Source organism: Carlito syrichta, unplaced genomic scaffold (assembly GCF_000164805.1).
Source record: "Carlito syrichta isolate Samal-C Ts95f unplaced genomic scaffold, Tarsius_syrichta-2.0.1 Scaffold308152, whole genome shotgun sequence".
In the NCBI taxonomy this organism is placed as follows: domain Eukaryota; kingdom Metazoa; phylum Chordata; class Mammalia; order Primates; family Tarsiidae; genus Carlito; species Carlito syrichta.
This window is the reverse complement of record NW_007252248.1, coordinates 367,597-386,062: the sequence shown is the minus strand read 5'-3', so window position 1 is coordinate 386,062 and position 18,466 is coordinate 367,597. Positions and strand designations below refer to the sequence as shown.

General features: G+C 38.9%; 1 protein-coding gene across 1 annotated transcript in view; it reads left to right on the top strand.

Moving 5' to 3' along the window:
- Positions 1–15,767, top strand: part of LOC103267492 (Y-box-binding protein 3) — a 64,381-nt gene extending 48,614 nt beyond the window's left edge. The window contains exons 6-11 of the mRNA XM_021716074.1: positions 397–519; positions 3,500–3,706; positions 10,656–10,756; positions 12,437–12,608; positions 13,243–13,342; positions 15,212–15,767. Of these exons, the coding sequence (XP_021571749.1) occupies positions 397–519; positions 3,500–3,706; positions 10,656–10,756; positions 12,437–12,608; positions 13,243–13,308 (669 nt within the window). The 3' untranslated portion in view covers positions 13,309–13,342; positions 15,212–15,767. The remainder of the gene's footprint in view (positions 1–396; positions 520–3,499; positions 3,707–10,655; positions 10,757–12,436; positions 12,609–13,242; positions 13,343–15,211) is intronic.
- Positions 15,768–18,466: the final 2,699 nt, after the last annotated feature.

The following is an 18,466-nucleotide window of genomic DNA, read 5'->3' as shown; positions in this document are numbered from 1 at the left end:
TGGTGGCGCATGCCTCTGGTTCCAGCTACTTGGAAGACTGAGGGGGAAGGATCACTTGAGCCCAGCACGTCAAGGCTGTGGTGGCCATGATCATGCCACTGTATTCCAGTCTGGGTGATGACAGAGTGAGACGCCAATTCAAAAAAAAAAAAGATGTATATTTCTCTTGCACCTGAGATAACAAGACAAGAAAGCAAAGCTTAGGTTGTTTGCGCAAACAAGCTATATATGTTTAAATGAGGACATTACCTTGCTCACCTTGTTAAAACTTTGGAGATCACAGTAGAAATTCTTAGTACATTCTCTCCTAGTCGTACATGCTGTCTTGCCCAAAGCTGTTTTTTGGGTTTATGTTCTTTTTAATTTTGAGAGCCCTTTGTTTATTTTATTTCTCAGGGTGCAGAAGCAGCCAACGTGACTGGCCCAGATGGAGTTCCTGTAGAAGGGAGTCGTTATGCTGCTGATCGACGCCGTTACCGACGTGGCTACTATGGCAGGCGCCGTGGCCCTCCTCGGAATGTACGTGTGTCTGTTACTAATCAGTGATTGAAAAATTCTTCACGTCTAGAGTGAAGTCTGTGTACTTGGAACAGACAAATGCCGTCTTCTGGAGATTGGACAAGTGACTTTTTGTTTTGTTTTGAGTAGGGTGTTTTAGTGCTTAGAATATATACATAGCCACTGGTCTCATTGGAAGTTTACTGTTCACAAATTTTATCAGGATGTATTTGGCTGCAAGTAACAGACATTTAATGATCTTGTAGCAAGAAGACTTATTTAAGGTAGGCAGTGCTGTGTTTGTCAAAGAGGCTTTCTCTTCATTGGTTCTTTTGTCTGGCTAGCATCTAGTCATGTGGTGTTCACTGGCAAAGGGAAATGGAATTTCTGTCATTAACTTAAACCTGTTGTTCATTCCTTGGTGTTGACATTGCTGACCTCTAAGAGAATCAGCATTTGGTTGGTGAGAAAGAATGGGGAATAGCTTGTGAATAGGCAGTAAAATGCTGGCCACAAAAGTAATTATTTGCCTTGATCACTTAGCTATTTTACTTAGTATAGCACTTTCCAATACTTCAAAGTTAAGAAGCAGTAATTCTCTGGATTTTTAGTTCTTTAGGTTGGTCCTAATGTAGGTGAAAGTTTACAAGCAAATCTGGCTGCCGCTGTCTTAGGTGGCTCAGTTCAAGGGAATATTCTCAAGGCATCCAAAATGAATGCAGTGCATTTATGGTCATGAGGACCTTGTTAGATTTTTGTTATTTCCTGAATAAGAATCAGGGATTGACACCATAGAATAAAACTCAGGTTGCTTTGTGAGTGCAGGAAGAAGTGTGATAAATCTCAGCAGAATTAAATACCTGCAGACTGAGAATTATATATGTCTACACTTTGATAGGTTTACATCTTTCTGCTTGTCTAAATGCTTCTCCTCTTTATTCTTTCATTTTCATATCCCCCTAAATTAGGTTATCAGATTCCTCAGGACCTCTCATCTGTTTCTGTATTTTTCTTACTTTTGTTTTCACTTATCCTATTTGATATTGAATAAGCTATGTGAGGGGCAGAGTCAGGGAAGAGCTACTGTAGTATTTAATATAGATCATGTTAACTCTTAAGTTCTTCACATTCACAGAGCTCTGGCTGTGGTTATTTTGACCCCTAGGTTAATTCAGAAGTAAAAGTGGTAGAAGAATCTTCAGTGACAATTTTTCTGGACTTTCCCTGTTAAAAGCTAGAAATGCTAAAGTCATGCATATGAAAGATATTTATAAATAAAATGATCAAAACTCAATAAATGAAGGTTTTCTGTGTAATATCTGAGTCCTGACAGCTTGCTACTCAGTATCTCTCAAAGGAGTAGGTTCAGCAGTGGTGGTACCATTATTATTGTTTTGTAACGCCCTTAATGAAACATTTGGCTATATAAAACTGAAAAGATAAAGACAAACCTTAAGATAGAAAGACAGTTTATATAGTCTCACACTGGCGATTTTGGTGGCATTTTTTATGAAAGTAAATACTTGCATAATTACAAATCATCTTGTTATAGATTTTATGAAGAGTAATGGTTTCCTTTGTCTGAAAGGAGACTAGTTGAGGCTTTTCCATTTTGAGAGTTGCATATGTGCTTGCTCTGGATGGGTCTAGAGCTTAAGAAATAAATGGGTCATTTTGTTAGTTTTTGTAATTTAAGTACAGAAAAATATAAAATGAGTGAGTAATTCCCTTTGTTAATCATTTCTGTATTTAGAAACTACCAGTTTTTAAGACTTATTACTATCAAAATACAATTAAAGACTTTATTCCTAAACATAGAAAGGTCAGTTTTTGCCACAGGTCAGTTTTTGGTCCATTTATATGCACATAATCATTGAGGATCCTAGAGTTTTTGTGTGTTTATACCTATTAATGTTGTATTATAAATTAAATTTAAAATATATTTAAAGTAACTCATAGCATGTTAACATAAATATTATAGTTTCTGAGTTGGAGTCTCACTCTATCGCCCAGGCTGAAGTGCAGTGGAATGCTTATGGCCATTGCAGCCTTGACCTATTGGGCTCAGGCGATCCTTCTGCCTCAGCCTTCCAAGTAGCTGGAACTACAGGTGCATGCCACCATGCCTGGCTAATATTTTGATTTGTTATAGAGATGAGGTCTCACCGAGTTGCCCAGGCTGGCTTCAAACCCCTGGGCTCAGGCAGTCCTCTTGACTCAGCTTCCCAAAGTGCCGGGATTACAGGCATGAGCCAGTGCATCCAGCTTAAATAACATTTTTTATGAAAAAACTATTTAAACTGAGTGAGAAAATGGCATTGCTTTACACTTTTGCAAATCTCTTTTGATGTGTGGTTTAATAGATGATAGCTGGATTCTTATATCTGTTTTTGCATTCAGTCTATTGAGACATCACACGTCATTTAAGAGAGAATGGGGATAAGGGCAGAGGCAGATAGCATCTTAGTAACATCATGGGAAAGTTTGACAGTGTTGACTCCACTGGAAGATTGCAGAGACTACACCTACACATTGAGGACTGCTGAAGGAAGTATACCATTTAGGTCAAATGTGTTGACAACATAATAAAAAGTATTCTTTTTTACTTTGTCCTAATTTTGTCCCAATGGATGGTAAATGTTGGAAGACATACATTTGACAGAGCTAAATATTATAAACCTTGTAAATATTCTTTGGGTGGTTGGTCAGCTGATGTGATTCACTAATTCTACTTAGATGACTGTTAAATTCATGATATAGATTGATTGCTCTTGCTTTTCTGCTTCTTGGTATTTTATCGCACAGAACTATTCTAATCTTAATGTAGCTTATCCCAGGTAATCACATGATAATCTGGGTTAAATGCATTTTGTCTGTATGACAGAAGGGATTATTGCTTTGGGGAGAATTTTTTCTTTTGGTGATAATTTATCCTAAATGGTGTTCTTGGTTCTTTGCTTGCTGAAACTTCTTCTGAATCTTTGTTTCTTTGCTTCGCTAGTACGCTGGGGAGGAGGAGGAGGAAGGGAGCGGCAGCAGTGAAGGATTTGAGCCCCCTGCCACTGACGGGCAGTTCTCTGGGGCCCGGAATCAGCTGCGCCGCCCCCAGTATCGCCCTCAGTACCGGCAGCGGCGGTTCCCGCCTTACCACGTGGGACAGACCTTTGACCGTCGCTCACGGGTCTTTCCCCATCCCAACAGAATGCAGGTAAAATTGCACCTGGGACTTCTCTTCAGCAATCCTCAAACCCTTCCATCCTTCTCTGCCTTCTCTTCCTCCTCCTCCTCCTCCAACACCAGCTGCCGGAAATAAAACCTTGCTTGTGCTTCCCGATGCTACAAAAGCTGAGGCAAGGCCTTTGGTGGTCTGCTTTTTCAGAACAGTCATTCTAGTAACATTTCTGAAAGCATAGCATGAGCCATGCCTGTAATAGGGTCCTTGGTGGCTAGGATAAAGTTTCTAACTTATAGAAGAATTAAATAAGGTAGAGTGACAGATGGTATGTGATGTGTCAGAGCCTGGACTCTGAAGTCAGACAAAGCCTTGATTTAAATCATGTTTCACTTATTTGTGAGATCTTGAGAAAACCAAATTTTAGAGAGATTAAATTTATCCCATAAAATGAGGGTATTAAATGCCTGCACCATAAGGTTTTGACAATTAAATGTAAAGAGTTTAGTGTACTGCCTGCAGCATAGATAACATTTATAAAGTACTAGATTTAGGTGAAAGTGACGCTGATTTTTAAAGGCTGATTTTTAAAGGCATCCTGGCCCGTGTGGTGGTTCACGCCCATAATCCCAGCACTTTGGGAGGCTGATGTGAGAGGATTGACTGAACCTGCAGGTTCGAGACCAGCCTGGGCAACTTGGCAAGACCTCATCTCTACAATAAACCAAAAAATTAGCTGAGCGTGGTGGTGCTTGCCTGTAATTCCAGCTACTTAGAAGACTGAGGCGAAAGGATTGCCTGAGCCCAGCAGGTCTAGGCGCGATGACCAGGAGTATGCCACTGCCCTCCAGCCTGGGTGACAGAGTGAGACTCCAGCTCAAAAAGTAAATAAATACAGGCATCCTAACATAGAATGGAGATTGTTGATTATTGATTCTCCTTTTTTGCTGTAAAACATTAATACAGCTGTTGTGAATTTGCTCTGTGATTACTAAACCTTACATCGACTTTACAATTCCCAGGAAACTTAGAACTAGGCACAGGCCATCGTCTTTTGTTACCACCGCCTACAACTTATTCCTCCTTGGTGTCCTCGGGGTTTCGTTTTTTCCTCACTAAATGTTTTGACTGAACATTATGTTCAGTCTGTTCTTTGCTACCCTTCTCCTATCCCTTCATGCATGACTGTGTTCTTTCTTGTTTTTCCCCTTGTACTCTTCAGCAGCGGCCCCTGACAAATGTGCTAAAAAGAACAAGTAGACATACATATATGGAGAGATATTGGGTACAGGAGGCGTAGTAGGTTTCTTCAGGGCAACCCTCTGGGCTTCTAGGAAATGAGGACAGAAAAGTGAGATTATAATGCATGTTTATTTTTAGTGCCTTACTAGTGCTTTCCTGAAATACTCATTCTTAATATTTGGCAGATACGTATATGTAACATTTGCTGAGAGCATGATGATTCTTCTCCCTTTTGAACTAAAGTATATTTCACCTTAGGAATTGAAGTTTCGGAGCAAAGTGTTCCTTAAGGCTATGTGGAACATTTGCAGAAGCTAGCTGAACACTAATTTTGAACATATATGCTTATTCTCATAACTTTACTGTGTTTAGTTGCTTTTATTACAGTCTGACTTTCTTGCCCATTCCACGTCACAAGTCTAAGTTGCCTTTGATCCTTTCAATAGATTTTTCTTTTTTTTTTTTAGAATCTTTCTAAAACATACCGTGTTTGGGTATGTGACTAAGAGGTCTGATTACATACCATGTTTCAGTGACTAAGAGGTCTGATTAAGCCAGTTCACAGCATCAAGTGAAATTTCCTAAGGTTCTCTTTGTATAACTAAGCTGCTTCAAGGTTGTCAGTGTAATGTCTTAAAAGTATAGATGAATCTCTAGGATGGTAAACATTGAGAGCAAGTAAAGTCTTTCCAACATTATCTGTTAGTATAACACTATGAAATTTATTATACACAGTGGGGAAAAAATAATAATATATAGGCCAGTTGTATTTGCCTGATACGCTAAGGATATAGTGGAACCTGATTTATTGATGACTGAATGACTTCCATTTTTTTGTAAGCTAATAGTTCCCAATATTTGAAAATTAAGTAGAATCAGTCACTGAGCTAATATCTGTGTCTTTGAGGAAAGATTTACTGTATGTGATGGAGGGAAGGGAGCACCATTTTGTGGCATCCACCGAGGGACAGATGTTTGAAATTAGTTCTTATTCAGTCTTCTCTACAACCTTATGGAAGCAGTACTTTCTATATATTTTGTTGTCATAAACGAAGGGATTTGGGTATTTTTTAAAATAGCAAACTCTTACATAAGGTTACATGGGCAAGGAGTGGTAAAACTTGATGTTAATTCAGTCTGTCGGTGCTCCTCTTCATTCTGTCACTCTAGCGGACTCTTATCCTTTACACGTGTTGATTGCTGTTCTTGCCTGTCTTTTTTTTGTGAATCAAAGTTTCTGAAAAAGAAGTGGTCTAGCTTGTTTAGGAAACTAAAGGGAGGCTTCTGTGATTGGGATGGTTGTGAATAGAGGTGAGAATAGGGTGAGATCTTAGGGGAGATCAGATGCTATTGGTAGACCACCAAGAGGACTTCTCACCTACTGTAAATGTGGATTTGAACAGAGAAGAAACACTTCAGAGATTATTATACTGTTTTATTGAGACTACCTCACAGAGGGCAGGAGAATTAGAGAGATCAGCTACTGTTTCTCAGTAGAGAAGTGAGTGGGGGTTGGAAGGTCTGATCAAGTGATCAGATTTGGAAGATATTTTAAGTATAGAGCTGGCAGCATTTGATGATGGAGTGAATATGTGGTGTGAAGAGTAAATAATACCTCTGTGGTTTTTTATTTAAACAAATTGGGGAAATTGAAGAAAGATTGGGTTTGGGAGGAGGGGTGAAAATTCTCCCAAGTTCTTTTACCCACCTTAAAATTCACCTACAAATGGAGATGTCACATAGGCAGGAAAATAAAATAAGCAGTGTCAAGAGGAAGACAGTGGTTGGAGGAAGAGAAGTAGACAGTGACTGGAGGCAGAAAGGTATAGTTTTGGATGAGGTGGTTGACAAAGTGTCTAGGGGCTCATTAAGTGCCCTTTGAGAAGGGAGCAAGGAAACAAGTTCTTCAGGCACCAAGAGGGGGCATGGATATCCAAGAAAAAGGCACAGATAAAGACCAAAGGGAGTTTTGAGGGGAGAAATGAGACTGAAGATAGGATTTTTAGAGTCATAAAACAGGATATTTAAAGCCATAGGGCTAAGATGAAATTAACTATAAGATAGCATAGGTGGAAATACAAGAGAGGACACCACAAAAAACCCAGAATTTATTTATTAAAAAAATTTATTTATTCTTACGTGTTTAAACTTCAGTCACCTTCAAGGTACTCTCCGTTTGATGAAATAACACCTGTCAAAGATGCTTTTTCCAGTGCTCAAAACAGTTTTGAACTTGTCAGTTTTGATGCCTTTTTAGTGCTTCTGCCATTTTTTGTTTCCCCTCTTCCACATCAGCAAGTGTTTCCCTTTGAGGAATGTTTTCATCTGGGGAAATTAAAAAAAAGAAAGTCACTCAGGGCAAGTTGAATAGGGAGGTAGGGCCTGGGTGGGGATCATGCTGTTTTTGGTCAAAAACTGTTGAACACTGCACGGTATGGGCAGGTATGATTGTAAACCACCCATCATGAAATGGGTAAACGCATTGAAAGAATCTCCAAAAAATTAAGACCAAATGGCAGCCTCTCACAACAACGCTAGCTGATACACTGATGCTGATGTGTTACTAGAACACTTACCTAGCAGGGGAAGCCTGTACTACAAGGGGCCCACCCTCCAAAAAATAACTCCAGGGTTTTTTTGGGGGTCCCTCCTTTTATGATCCTGAGTTCTAGGGCACAGCAGCAGTTGATGATGAGGAAGATAAGGATTATCTACAAAGGACAATGAGAAGGACCAGCTGTATTTCAAGAAGAAAATATTGTGTTAAATGCCGTTGATAGAGAGAATTAAGCTGAGAATTGATTATTGGGTTTGATGAAGAATCAGAAGTTTGATTAGAATGAATTTAAGAGACAGCAAAGGGTGGGAAAAGGAGATCTACCCTGTTGAGGAACTTTCCATGGTGGTTAGAGTAGTGAGTGTTTTTCTGTATAAAGGGGCTCAAAGAAATAGAGTGATAGCTGGAGGAGGTATGGGGTCAGGGCAAGGTTTTTGTTTGATTTGCTTTTTACAATGGTGGGTTTCCCCTGATCTCCCTTACACCTTAGCTCGCCAACAACTTCTAAAGCCATTAGGAGTAGCAGATCAAGGTAGGCATGCATATTTGCTATATACATACATAGACATGTGTATGCATGTAACATGTAGTATGTGTGTCTGTGTGTGTGTTCCTCAGTTCTGTCTACAAAAATGTCTTGAAAGCAGTGACAACTTCCATAATAGCATTGAGCATACCTGCCTTCCCAATTTTTTTAAAAAATAACATCTTCTAATAAAATGAAGCTCCTTTGGTGAAATAGCTGATTTCAGAGCTGGGAGAGAAAGAGTACACTGTGAGCCTGGAACATCTTGTTGTGCCAGAAAGCAAGGAAGTACTCAAAGAATGTTGGAAATGTGCCAAAAGGACGTGAGCCAGTCTGAAGGGATTCCCATTGGCCAGTAATGATAGTAACAGATTATAACTCATTGAATAAGATAGAAAACCATGCGTCTATGAAGATATAAATAAATAAATGAGTGTATTGAAAAATGTGTTGAGGAACAGAGTACTTACCCACTTTGAAAGCACTCTCCTCATAAAGTGCTGATTAATTGCAAAGAAGGAAAGTGTTAACTTGTAGTGGAGGACCATTGCAGACACCACCTTAACCACTTTTCCAAGTGCACACTGTCATTACTGGTAAAGATGGAAACTATATGCTAACTAACAGAATGCATATAGTGAGACTGGAGCGTGGTGGCTCACTCTTGTGGCTTCCCTCTCAAAGGTGCATAAACTAAATTTCATCATTAGGAAGTACCAGTCAGCCCAAATTGAGGAATAGCTTACAAAATAACTAGCTTGTAATTTTTTAAAGTGTCAAGGTCATGAGAACCAAATAAAGAGTAAAGAATTGTTCCAGACAAAAAGAGATTAACTTAATTCAGTGCATTATCTCTGGTGGTCTTTTTGCTATAAAAGAGCATCCTTGGGACAAATGAAGAAACTTGAATGAGGTCTGAAGATTAGATTCTGTCCTTCCAAATTTTTTTGTTGGTGATTATTTCAAAATGTTAAAAAAGATGGTTGCTATTTCACCATGTTTACATGCTTGAATGGAAATGATAGATAAGAGAAGGAAAAAAATACACAATGAAGGAGAGAACAGAGGTATAGAGTAATATGTTTTTGCTAAGAATAGAGGGGCTGGTTTTGGATATTAGCATAGACCACTTATTCAGTGTAATGGGAGAGAAGAAAATTAATGTGAATATAAGCTGGTTGGTAGATTTGATAGAGAATGTAAAAATTGTCTTCTGATTTTTTTTTCTTTTTTTTTGAGTTGAGGTCTCACTCTATTGACCAGGCTGGAGTGCAGTGACACAATCATGGCTCACTTGCAGCCTTGAGCTCCTGACCTCAGCCTTTCAAATAGCTGAAACTACAAGCGTGTGCCACCACGCCCAGCTAATTTTTCTTGATTTATTATAGAGATGAGGTCTCACCAAGTTGCCCGGGCTCGAACCTGTGGACTCAGGCAATCCTCTCACTTCTGCCTCCCAAAGTGCTGGGATTATAGTAGGTGTGAGCCACTGCGTCCAGCCTTTAATTTTTTTATTATTCTGGGGATAGTTAGAGATAAGATCTCACAGTGTTCCCCAGACTGGGCTCAAACTCCTAGGCTCAAGTGATCCTCCTGCCTCAGCCTCCCAAAATGTTAGGATTGCAGGCATAAGCCATCACACTTTACTTATTTCTCTTTTCTTGGTGAAATATGAAGGACGGTATTTGGCTCTGAAGGAAGAGGAAGGGATATTAGTTCTTTGAGAAAAGAAAGTTGAGATATGTCTGTATGGTAAAAAATTTCAGAAGTTATTGGTGGGTTTTTTTGTTTTGTTTTGTTTTGTTTTCAGTCCTGGAAGTTGTATGATTTAATTTTATTCCTCTAGCTTAAAACAAGTTTATTGTATGTTTTATTTTCATAAATTTTAATGTTTCAAGAATGCGAGCAGATAAAAGGGAAAAAAGGTGAAAGGAAGAAATCAGGTATGATTAGCCTGGTTAAAATTGGGATACAGCTAAGTGTGATGGCTCATACCTGTAATCCCAGCACTTTGGGAGGTGGAGGAGGTGAGAGGATCGTCTGAGCCCAGGGGTTCGAGACTAGCCTAGGCAACTTGGTGAGACCTCATCTCTACAATAAATCAAAAAATTAGCCAGGTGTGGTGGCACATACCTGTGGTTCCAGCTACTTGGAAGACTGAGGCAGAAGGATCACCTGAGTACAGCAGGTTGAGGCTGCAGTGACTGAGGCTACAGTGACTGTTAGCATGCAACTGCACTTCAACCTGGGGGATAGAGGCCGAAAGCAAACCAAAACCAAAAAAAAAAAATTGGATACAACTTGTCATAGCGAAATGGGAGAGAACCATTGTAGAAAACGTTAATCATATTGAATTTCCTTTTGTAAAATAGGTTTTCTTTAAAGAGATGAATGAAGTGTGTCAGATTTCAAAATGTTAAATTAATATGGTAAAATAAAGTTAGGTGCTCTGGGATAAGGCAAACAACTCTTGGTTGGATTTTTTTTCTTCTTTTTCAGAGATTCACAAAGTTCTACTCAATCAATAGTTCACGGTTAGAGCTGAGAGTGCCTAGCTTTGTAATGAAGCATTTTATTTTTTACTTTCTAAAAAAGGTTTGAACACAGCTCTCTGCCCTGTATCTTACACCCTGTGCCATGATGCTCTGATTGCCTCCTAGGCTGGTGAGATTGGAGAGATGAAGGATGGAGTCCCAGAGGGAGCACAGCTTCCAGGACCAGTTCATCGAAATCCAACTTACCGCCCAAGGTACCGTAGTAGGTATGTAACATTTTTCACTAATGGCCAATTGAAGGACATGTGAACAACAGTAGAATTAAGTTACTATGATTCTGTCTTATGGATTTATTATGCAGTTAGAAGATGAGCTTGCTTTTGACTATATGCTCTAGTTTTCAGGTAGTAGTGTGGCATTTCTCCTCACTTGAGTAACTAGAATTTGTTCCAAAGCATTATTTGGTGTTCTGGAGCTACCATCTGATATAAATTAATTCTTAATTTTTATTTAAGATAACTCAGATATACAGAAGTTGTTGGTAGTTCATTGGTAGTGCTGCAAATGGAGGGAGAATTGAGTGTAAGAGGGTATTTGGGATATGCACTTTTTTAATCATTGAGGTAGTTCAGTAGAAGGGTTAAATCAAGCTATGGATCAAATTGCCTGAATTTAACTTCCCTCTTTACAGTATGGTAGCTGTATATTCTCGGGCAAATTTTTGGATTCTTCAGCATTGGTCACCAGGTCTATAAAATGGACATTAAGAAATGTTCTACAGATGCCAGTAGGATTAAATGGGCTATGCATCTAAGATAATTAGTATGGTGCCTGGCAATAGGTATTAGATATTATTACCACCAGGGATGTTAATGTTGGAGCAGGGTGGGTTATTTGTGTTTCATCCTTTGTGAAGATTGAGTTGGCCTAGACTCCCTAAGATCCTTTTGAAGCTTTTTAAACTATAAGCCTGCCTGTTGCTTTACCTTATCCTTGAAGTAAGTGGAAAAAGTAAAATTCCTTCTTTAATGACTTTGAAACTTGTCAGTAGGGAGAATAATATTACATTGGGAAAGGATTTGTACTAGTCTGTGTCCTTTTTCCTTACAAGATTCAATTTTAGGCCTAATCACTAAAGATTAAGTACTAGAGACTTTCAAAATAAGAGACTTCATAAAAATGCCTTAGTAAAACAGAAAGGTGACAGTGGTTTATGTGAAGGCCAGCTTTGTCAGTCCCCTGGCTATGTGATCTTGGGAACATCATCTTTGACATTTTTTGACTTATTAAAAACTACTTCAAGATTATTCAGTCGCATACTTTATTGCCTCTAAATCTCTTGGTTTTCTCATTATAAATTTAACCCATAGAATTACTACAGAAATTAAATATTTAATGTGAAAATATGGTAGCACAGACTCTGGCACATAGTGACGTATGCTTTCTTCCCATGTTTAATCCCTTTGGTCTCCATTAAACTCTGTTCATGTAGGGTTGATACCAATCCGCTTTTTTTCCCTCCAATTCTTAGTGCCTATCAATGGCCTGGTAGGAACATAGTATGTGTTTAGTTTTCGTTTGTTCGCTACAATTATTTATTCAAATGAAAGGGGGAAATGATGGAAAAATAAGAGTTTGTTTTTTCCACAAACCTTTGTTCCATTTGCTGCATTGGTCTGTGAATACTTCTAGCCATAAACACTGATCACTTGACCTTTTTAAATAAAACCTAGCCCGTGGGGTGGCACAAGCCTATAATCTCAGCACTCTGGGAGGCCAAGGTGAGGGGATTACCTGAGCCCATGGGTTTGAGACCAGCCCGGGCAACTTGGCGAGACTTCGTCTCTACAATAAATAAATAAAAAATAAATAAAAATAAAACCCTATATTTTTGAGAGTCCCTGCCCCGTGGCACTTCATTTTTTGTTCTGTGTTGCCTACTGTAGGGGACCTCCTCGCCCAAGACCTGCCCCAGCTGTTGGAGAGGCTGAAGATAAAGAGAATCAACAGGCGGCCAATGGTCCAAACCAGCCATCTGCTCGCCGTGGATACCGGCGTCCCTACAACTATCGGCGTCGCTCCCGTCCTTCTAATGCTCCCTCACAAGATGGCAAAGAGGTATATTCAACTAATCAGAGAGAATGTTTCCAGATCATCTTTAATCGTGTCACACTTCAGCATTCTAAAAGTGATTTTATTATATGATAACCCAATGCTTAACAAAAGTAACACTTTGCTTAAGATTGATGGACACATGCAGATACATAAACATATACAAATACATAGATATGTACATAGGGTATACCCTGCACGTAACACAGACGAAATATCTGAATTCAACTAGTTAACATTCTCTCAAAGAATTACCCATACCAATCTGGATTCAGAGCTAAACATTTAGGGCTCTCCAAATAAAGGGGGACAGTATTTGTAGAGAGGACTAAGCATGAGTTGAAAGCAATTGTACATCATAGACTTTACGGAGAATAGTGGTATTCAGTTGCCATTTGGAAGCCACTCTTCTGGGTACTAATTGTTTTTTGTGGTTTTTTTTTTTTTTTTTTTTGGTGGAGATATTTAGGTTTGGATGTGGTTGGTACTAACTTTTGACTTATATAAATAGTTAAATTTTTGCCTTGTGACTTTCCTTTATAGGCAGGAAAATCTTAACTTTGAGAACTTCTAGTCTGGAACTTTTCACTGTCATCTGACTTGATTTATTTCTGGTTTGTGTTTTTGTTTTGTGTTTTAGACCAAGGCAGGTGAAGCACCAACTGAGAACCCTGCTCCAGCCACCGAGCACAGCAGTGCTGAGTAACACCAGGCTCCCCAGGCACCTTCACCATCAGCAGGTAAGAGCTTGGGCAGCCCAGTCTTGAATTGCTATTTTACTTTAACTATTGCTGGTTTCCCAACAGTAGGTCAAATTCTCTAACTAGTTCTGCAATTCATCTCTCTCTCCATTATCTCCATTGGGACCCTGGGAGTAAAGTGGCTTTGGTGGTTAAATATCTCTGGGATTGACCTTATCTTGATAAGCTTTGGGAGGAGTATGAACATTCAGAGTTTGATGATAGCCAACTTCTTTTTTCTAGAAAAGCAATTTTTAACTACCACGTGAGAAAACTGATGTTTCACTTTTGTGGCACCTAGTGGCCAATTTGAGATATTTTTAAGTCCCTAACAGAGGCCTATTTTTAATAATAGGAGACTGTTAATCTGTAGAATAAAATAGATTTTTTTTCTTTCCCTTTTTCTTTGATAATTTTATTTATCTTGAGGCAGTACAGTATAATGAGTAAGAGCCAAGAAAAGTTTATATCGCCATTGCAGGCTCTACTGCAGCTCTCATTTGCTAGGTGGTCTTGAGTAAATTATTTGTCTTGTTTCTCAGTAATGTCTGCTACTGGTAAAATGGGAATACTAATTATCCTTACCTACTAGGGTTTGTGTTATCAAGTGATATAACATACATGAAGTGCTTAGAATAGAGCATGGTAAAGAATAACCTCTCAAAAATGGTTAACTTGGTGTTTTCATCATTGTTGTTTCTTTTCTATCTTTTAAAGATCTTGGATATTTTATTTATAGAGCTAGAAAGACCAACCCAATTACAGAGCCAGTCTTAAGAGTTTATATGCAACAATTGACTTTGTTCTGGGTTTACCTAGCACCCTTTTAACTGAGACTTTGTTTTGTTATATCTCGGTTGTTGGTCTTTCCATTAGCTTTTAGTTAAAAGAGAACTTGTAAAACTTATAATGTCGATGTTATTTTTCAGAAAATTGTTACAATTTCGTAATGAAGTTTGGGGATTATTTTAAGTTCCTGCATTGCAATGCTAGCTGCTTTTTTTTTTTTTTTTTTTGAGTTGGAGTCTCACTCTGTCGCCCAGACTGGAGTGCAGTGGCCGCTCCCGGCCACCGCAGCCTCGACCTGCTGGGCTCCGGCGATCCTTCCGCCTCAGCCTTCCGAGTAGCCAGAATTACAGGCATGCGCTACCATGCCCGGCTGATTTTTTGATTTATTGTAGAGATGAGGTCTCACTGCCCAGGCGGGTCTCGAACCCGCGGACTCAGGCAATCCACTCACCTCAGCCTCCCAAAGGCGCGGGATTACAGGCTGAGCCACTGAGCCCGGCTTCTAGCTGCTTTTATATAAAGTGATTTGTGATTTAAATCAGCTTAGGTAGACATTTGCTATCAGAGCAATATTGTATCTTTGGGTAGCATGGATAATTTATCCTAGAAATAAATTACCTGTTCAAACTTGGCACTTACTGACATAGAGATATATATTAATCTTATAAAGATGGCCATAGCCTTTACTGAGTAACATTATTTCTGGGTCTTGTTTCTAAGGAAATAGTTCAAAATAAGGGGAAAAATATTTCTACTGGATGCAACCACTAAAATGGTTATGAAGACTTATTGATCATATGCTATTATTTATTTGTAAGGCCTCATGATTGTAATTTTTTAATACAGTTTTATAAAAAACTTTTATGTACCAACTTTTCTGGTTTTTGAAAACACCTTATGAAAAAGTGAGAGTTTTCATTAAATTAACATATAATTTACAAATCTGTACAAGATGTGAATTTACTTAGAATATTTGAAATACTGTTTTTTGAATTATATGAAAGACAAATAACTTTTGCCTTTTTATTCTTTAATTCTTGGTCATTTTGTCACTGTAAGTTTGATTTTAATTTTTTCCAGGTGACCTAAAGAATTAATGACAAATAAAGCAAAAAGCAGACCTTACCAACACCAAAGAAACATTCAAGCAATAAAGTGGAAGACTAACCAAGATTTGGACATTAGGATGTTTACTATTATTCTTTAAAGAAACTAACAACTGCAAAAAAAAAAATGTCAGCAAATTTTTCCAGCAAGTTGAGAAGCCAGGAATGCCTGCACAGAAGACAAGAGAGCAACCTCCTCCCCACTTTCAGCAACTACTAGGTTTATATTTTTTTTCCTGGTTTTTACTGTTTTGGTAATAATAATTGAAAGAAGAAATATTAATACCACATGGGGAGAACCTCAACCAAAGAAATCTAAAATATATAGTAAATGCTTATTTTTTTCTTTTTTGTTCATTTTGGATGCTGGTGCTAAACTTCCAAAGGTCGTAATTTAAAAGAAATTTTATACCCTTATTTATTTCTAGGATGAGGGGAGGATAACATTTTTGCTTTCTTATGTGACTCTCTTTGAAAATGTGCAGTAAGAATTTTCTCAAAAATAAAAATTTTTACCCTTCAAAGGAAAAGATGTGTAATTGTAGTATATATTTTTGTCTTAGTATATGTTTTGTCTTTTCTCCCCACTTTATTCACTTGACTTGATTAATATAAATTCAAAGCCCATGTAAAGGTTAATTAGTACTATTTAATACATTTAGGCATATGAGTTTGAGATTATAGAAAATTGAAATTCTTTTAAAATGTACAACTTGGAAATTAACAAGTTCATGTCTCAGTTCGGTAGTAGCCTTTAAGTGTTTGGAATCTCTCTCTTTTTGAGTAATCTTCATTGAAGTGACTTAATACCCTTAGTAGCCTTAAAGTGTTTGGCAGTCTGTTTTTGAGTAATCTTCACTGAAGTGACTTGATACCCTTTAGATTAGATGTTAATTTCCTTTAGATTAATGAAGGTGTTAGTAGTTCTGCCATTCTTAAACTTCCAGCCTGCCACACTAACTACTGTGTTGTATGTATAGAAATATGTATCTTTTAGAGAAGTAAGGGATCTCCTTCTAACTACACTACAAATCCCACCCTATATGGTGCCGCTAAGTTGAGAAATACTGTGGTGTCTGTCAATGCTGTATAGTTTGTTCTGAGATCTGCTGCACCTTCCAGATTATTTGTTCCATATGTCAAATGCATATTGAGCCTAGGTTTGTGCTAAGCACTATTATACTGGTTAGAAGGGAACAAACCAACAAGATACCCTTGTTTCGATGATCAGATAACATAAAGAAGATACAAGCATATGGAAGTTAATGGTAGATCACAGTAAGTGCTGTTAAGAAATATAAAGTTGTAGATGGATAGAGACTGGTATCACTACAGGAAATATGTTTATTTAAAATAGGAGTAGGCCCAGCTACTTGGAAGGCTGAGGTAGAAGGATCGCCTGAGCCCAGCAGGTCGAGGCTGCAGTGACCGTGAGTGTGCCACTGCCCTCCAGGCTGGGCAACAAGAGGGAGGCTCCGACTCAAAAAAAAAAAAAAATATATATATAGATAGATATATATCTATATATAGTAATAATAATAAAATGGAGGTAGGGTCTTTCCTTCTATATGATAAAAAAAAAAATTAGTCCCAAGGTGAGAAATCAATTAGCCATTTGAGTACTTAGAGGGAAGAATATTCCAGACAGAGGGAACTTGGCCTTTTTAATAAATGGCAAGCAGGTGAAAGACTGTTTAAGAACCTTGTATATCTTACAAGATAAAAAAATGATTAAAAATTTTACCAGCCGGGCTCGGTGGCTCAACCTGTAATCCCGCGCTTTGGGAGGCTGAGGTGAGTGGATTGCCTGAGCCCGCGGGTTCGAGACCCACCTGGGCAACTTGGCGAGACCTCATCTCTACAATAAATCAAAAATCACCTGGGCATGGTAGCGTGCGCCTGTAGTTCCAGCTGCTTGCAAGGCTGAGGCGGAAGGATCGCCGGAGCCCAGCAAGTTGAGGCTGTGGTGGCCGGGAGCAGCCACTGCACTCCAGTCTGGATGACAGAGTGAGACTCCAACTCAAAAAAAAAAAATTTTTTTTTACAAGAGGCCAGGTGTGGTGTCTTATGCCCAGCATTTTGGGAGGCTGAGGTGAGAGAATTGCCTGAGCCCACGGGTTTGAGACCAGCCTGGGCAACTTGGCAAGACCTCATCTCTACAATAAATCAAAAAAAGTAGCCGGGCGTGGTGGTGCATGCCAGCAGTTCCAGTTACTTGGAAGGCTGAGGTGGAAGGATCACCTGAACCCAGCGGATAGAGGCTGTTGTGGTCATGAGTGTGCCACTGCACTCCAGCCTGGGTGATAGAGTGAGACTCTAACTCAGAAAAAAATTGTTTTTACAAGGTAAAAATTCAAAAGTATAAAAAAAGTATTCTATGGGCCATTTTGTTAAGCTCTGGCCTGGCTATGCTTCTACTAAGCTGTGGTCCCCTCCCTAATCATGGAGGTGGATCCCCTTTTCTCTTTCCAATCTACTTTCTTTGTTTTTTTTTTTTTTTTTGAGTTGGAGTCTCTCTGATGCCCAGGCTGGAGTGCAGTGACACACTCCTGGCAGCCACAGCCTTGACCTGCTGGGGTCCGGCGATCCTTCTGCCTCAGCCTTCCAAGTAGCTGGAACTACAGGCAAGTGCCACCACACCCAGCTAATTTTTTGATTTATTGTAGAGATGAGATCTCCCCAAGTTGCCCTGGCTGGTCTCAAACCCATGAGCTCAAGCAATCCTCTCCCCTCAGCCTCCCAAAGTGCTGGGATTATAGGCGTGAGCCACTGTGCCTGGCCTTCCAATCTACTTTCTAAATAAACTATTTTCCAGTCTAAAAAAAAAAAGTAGTCTATGAAAAAAAGGCTCTTATCCCTGTTCAAGTTCTTCAAGGCAACCAGTTAACAAAAAGGCTCTTATCCCTGTTCAAGTTCTTCAAGGCAACCAGTTAACATACTTTTAAAATATATCAGTTTCAGATATTTTGTGTGTGTGATTTGCATACTAATGCAAATTTCAGAAGAGGGAATAAATTTAAATTGTGCTTACTTTAACAACTGAAAAACAGTCATTAAAACAATTTTTTTCCTGAGACCTAATATGCACCATCTTTTAAAACAGTTTTATGGATGGGCATGGTGGCTCACACCTGTAATCCCAGCATTTTGGGAGGCAGAGGCCAAGAGGATTGCCTAAGCCCAGGTGTTCGAGACCAGACTGGGCAAGTTGGCGAGACTTCAACTCTAC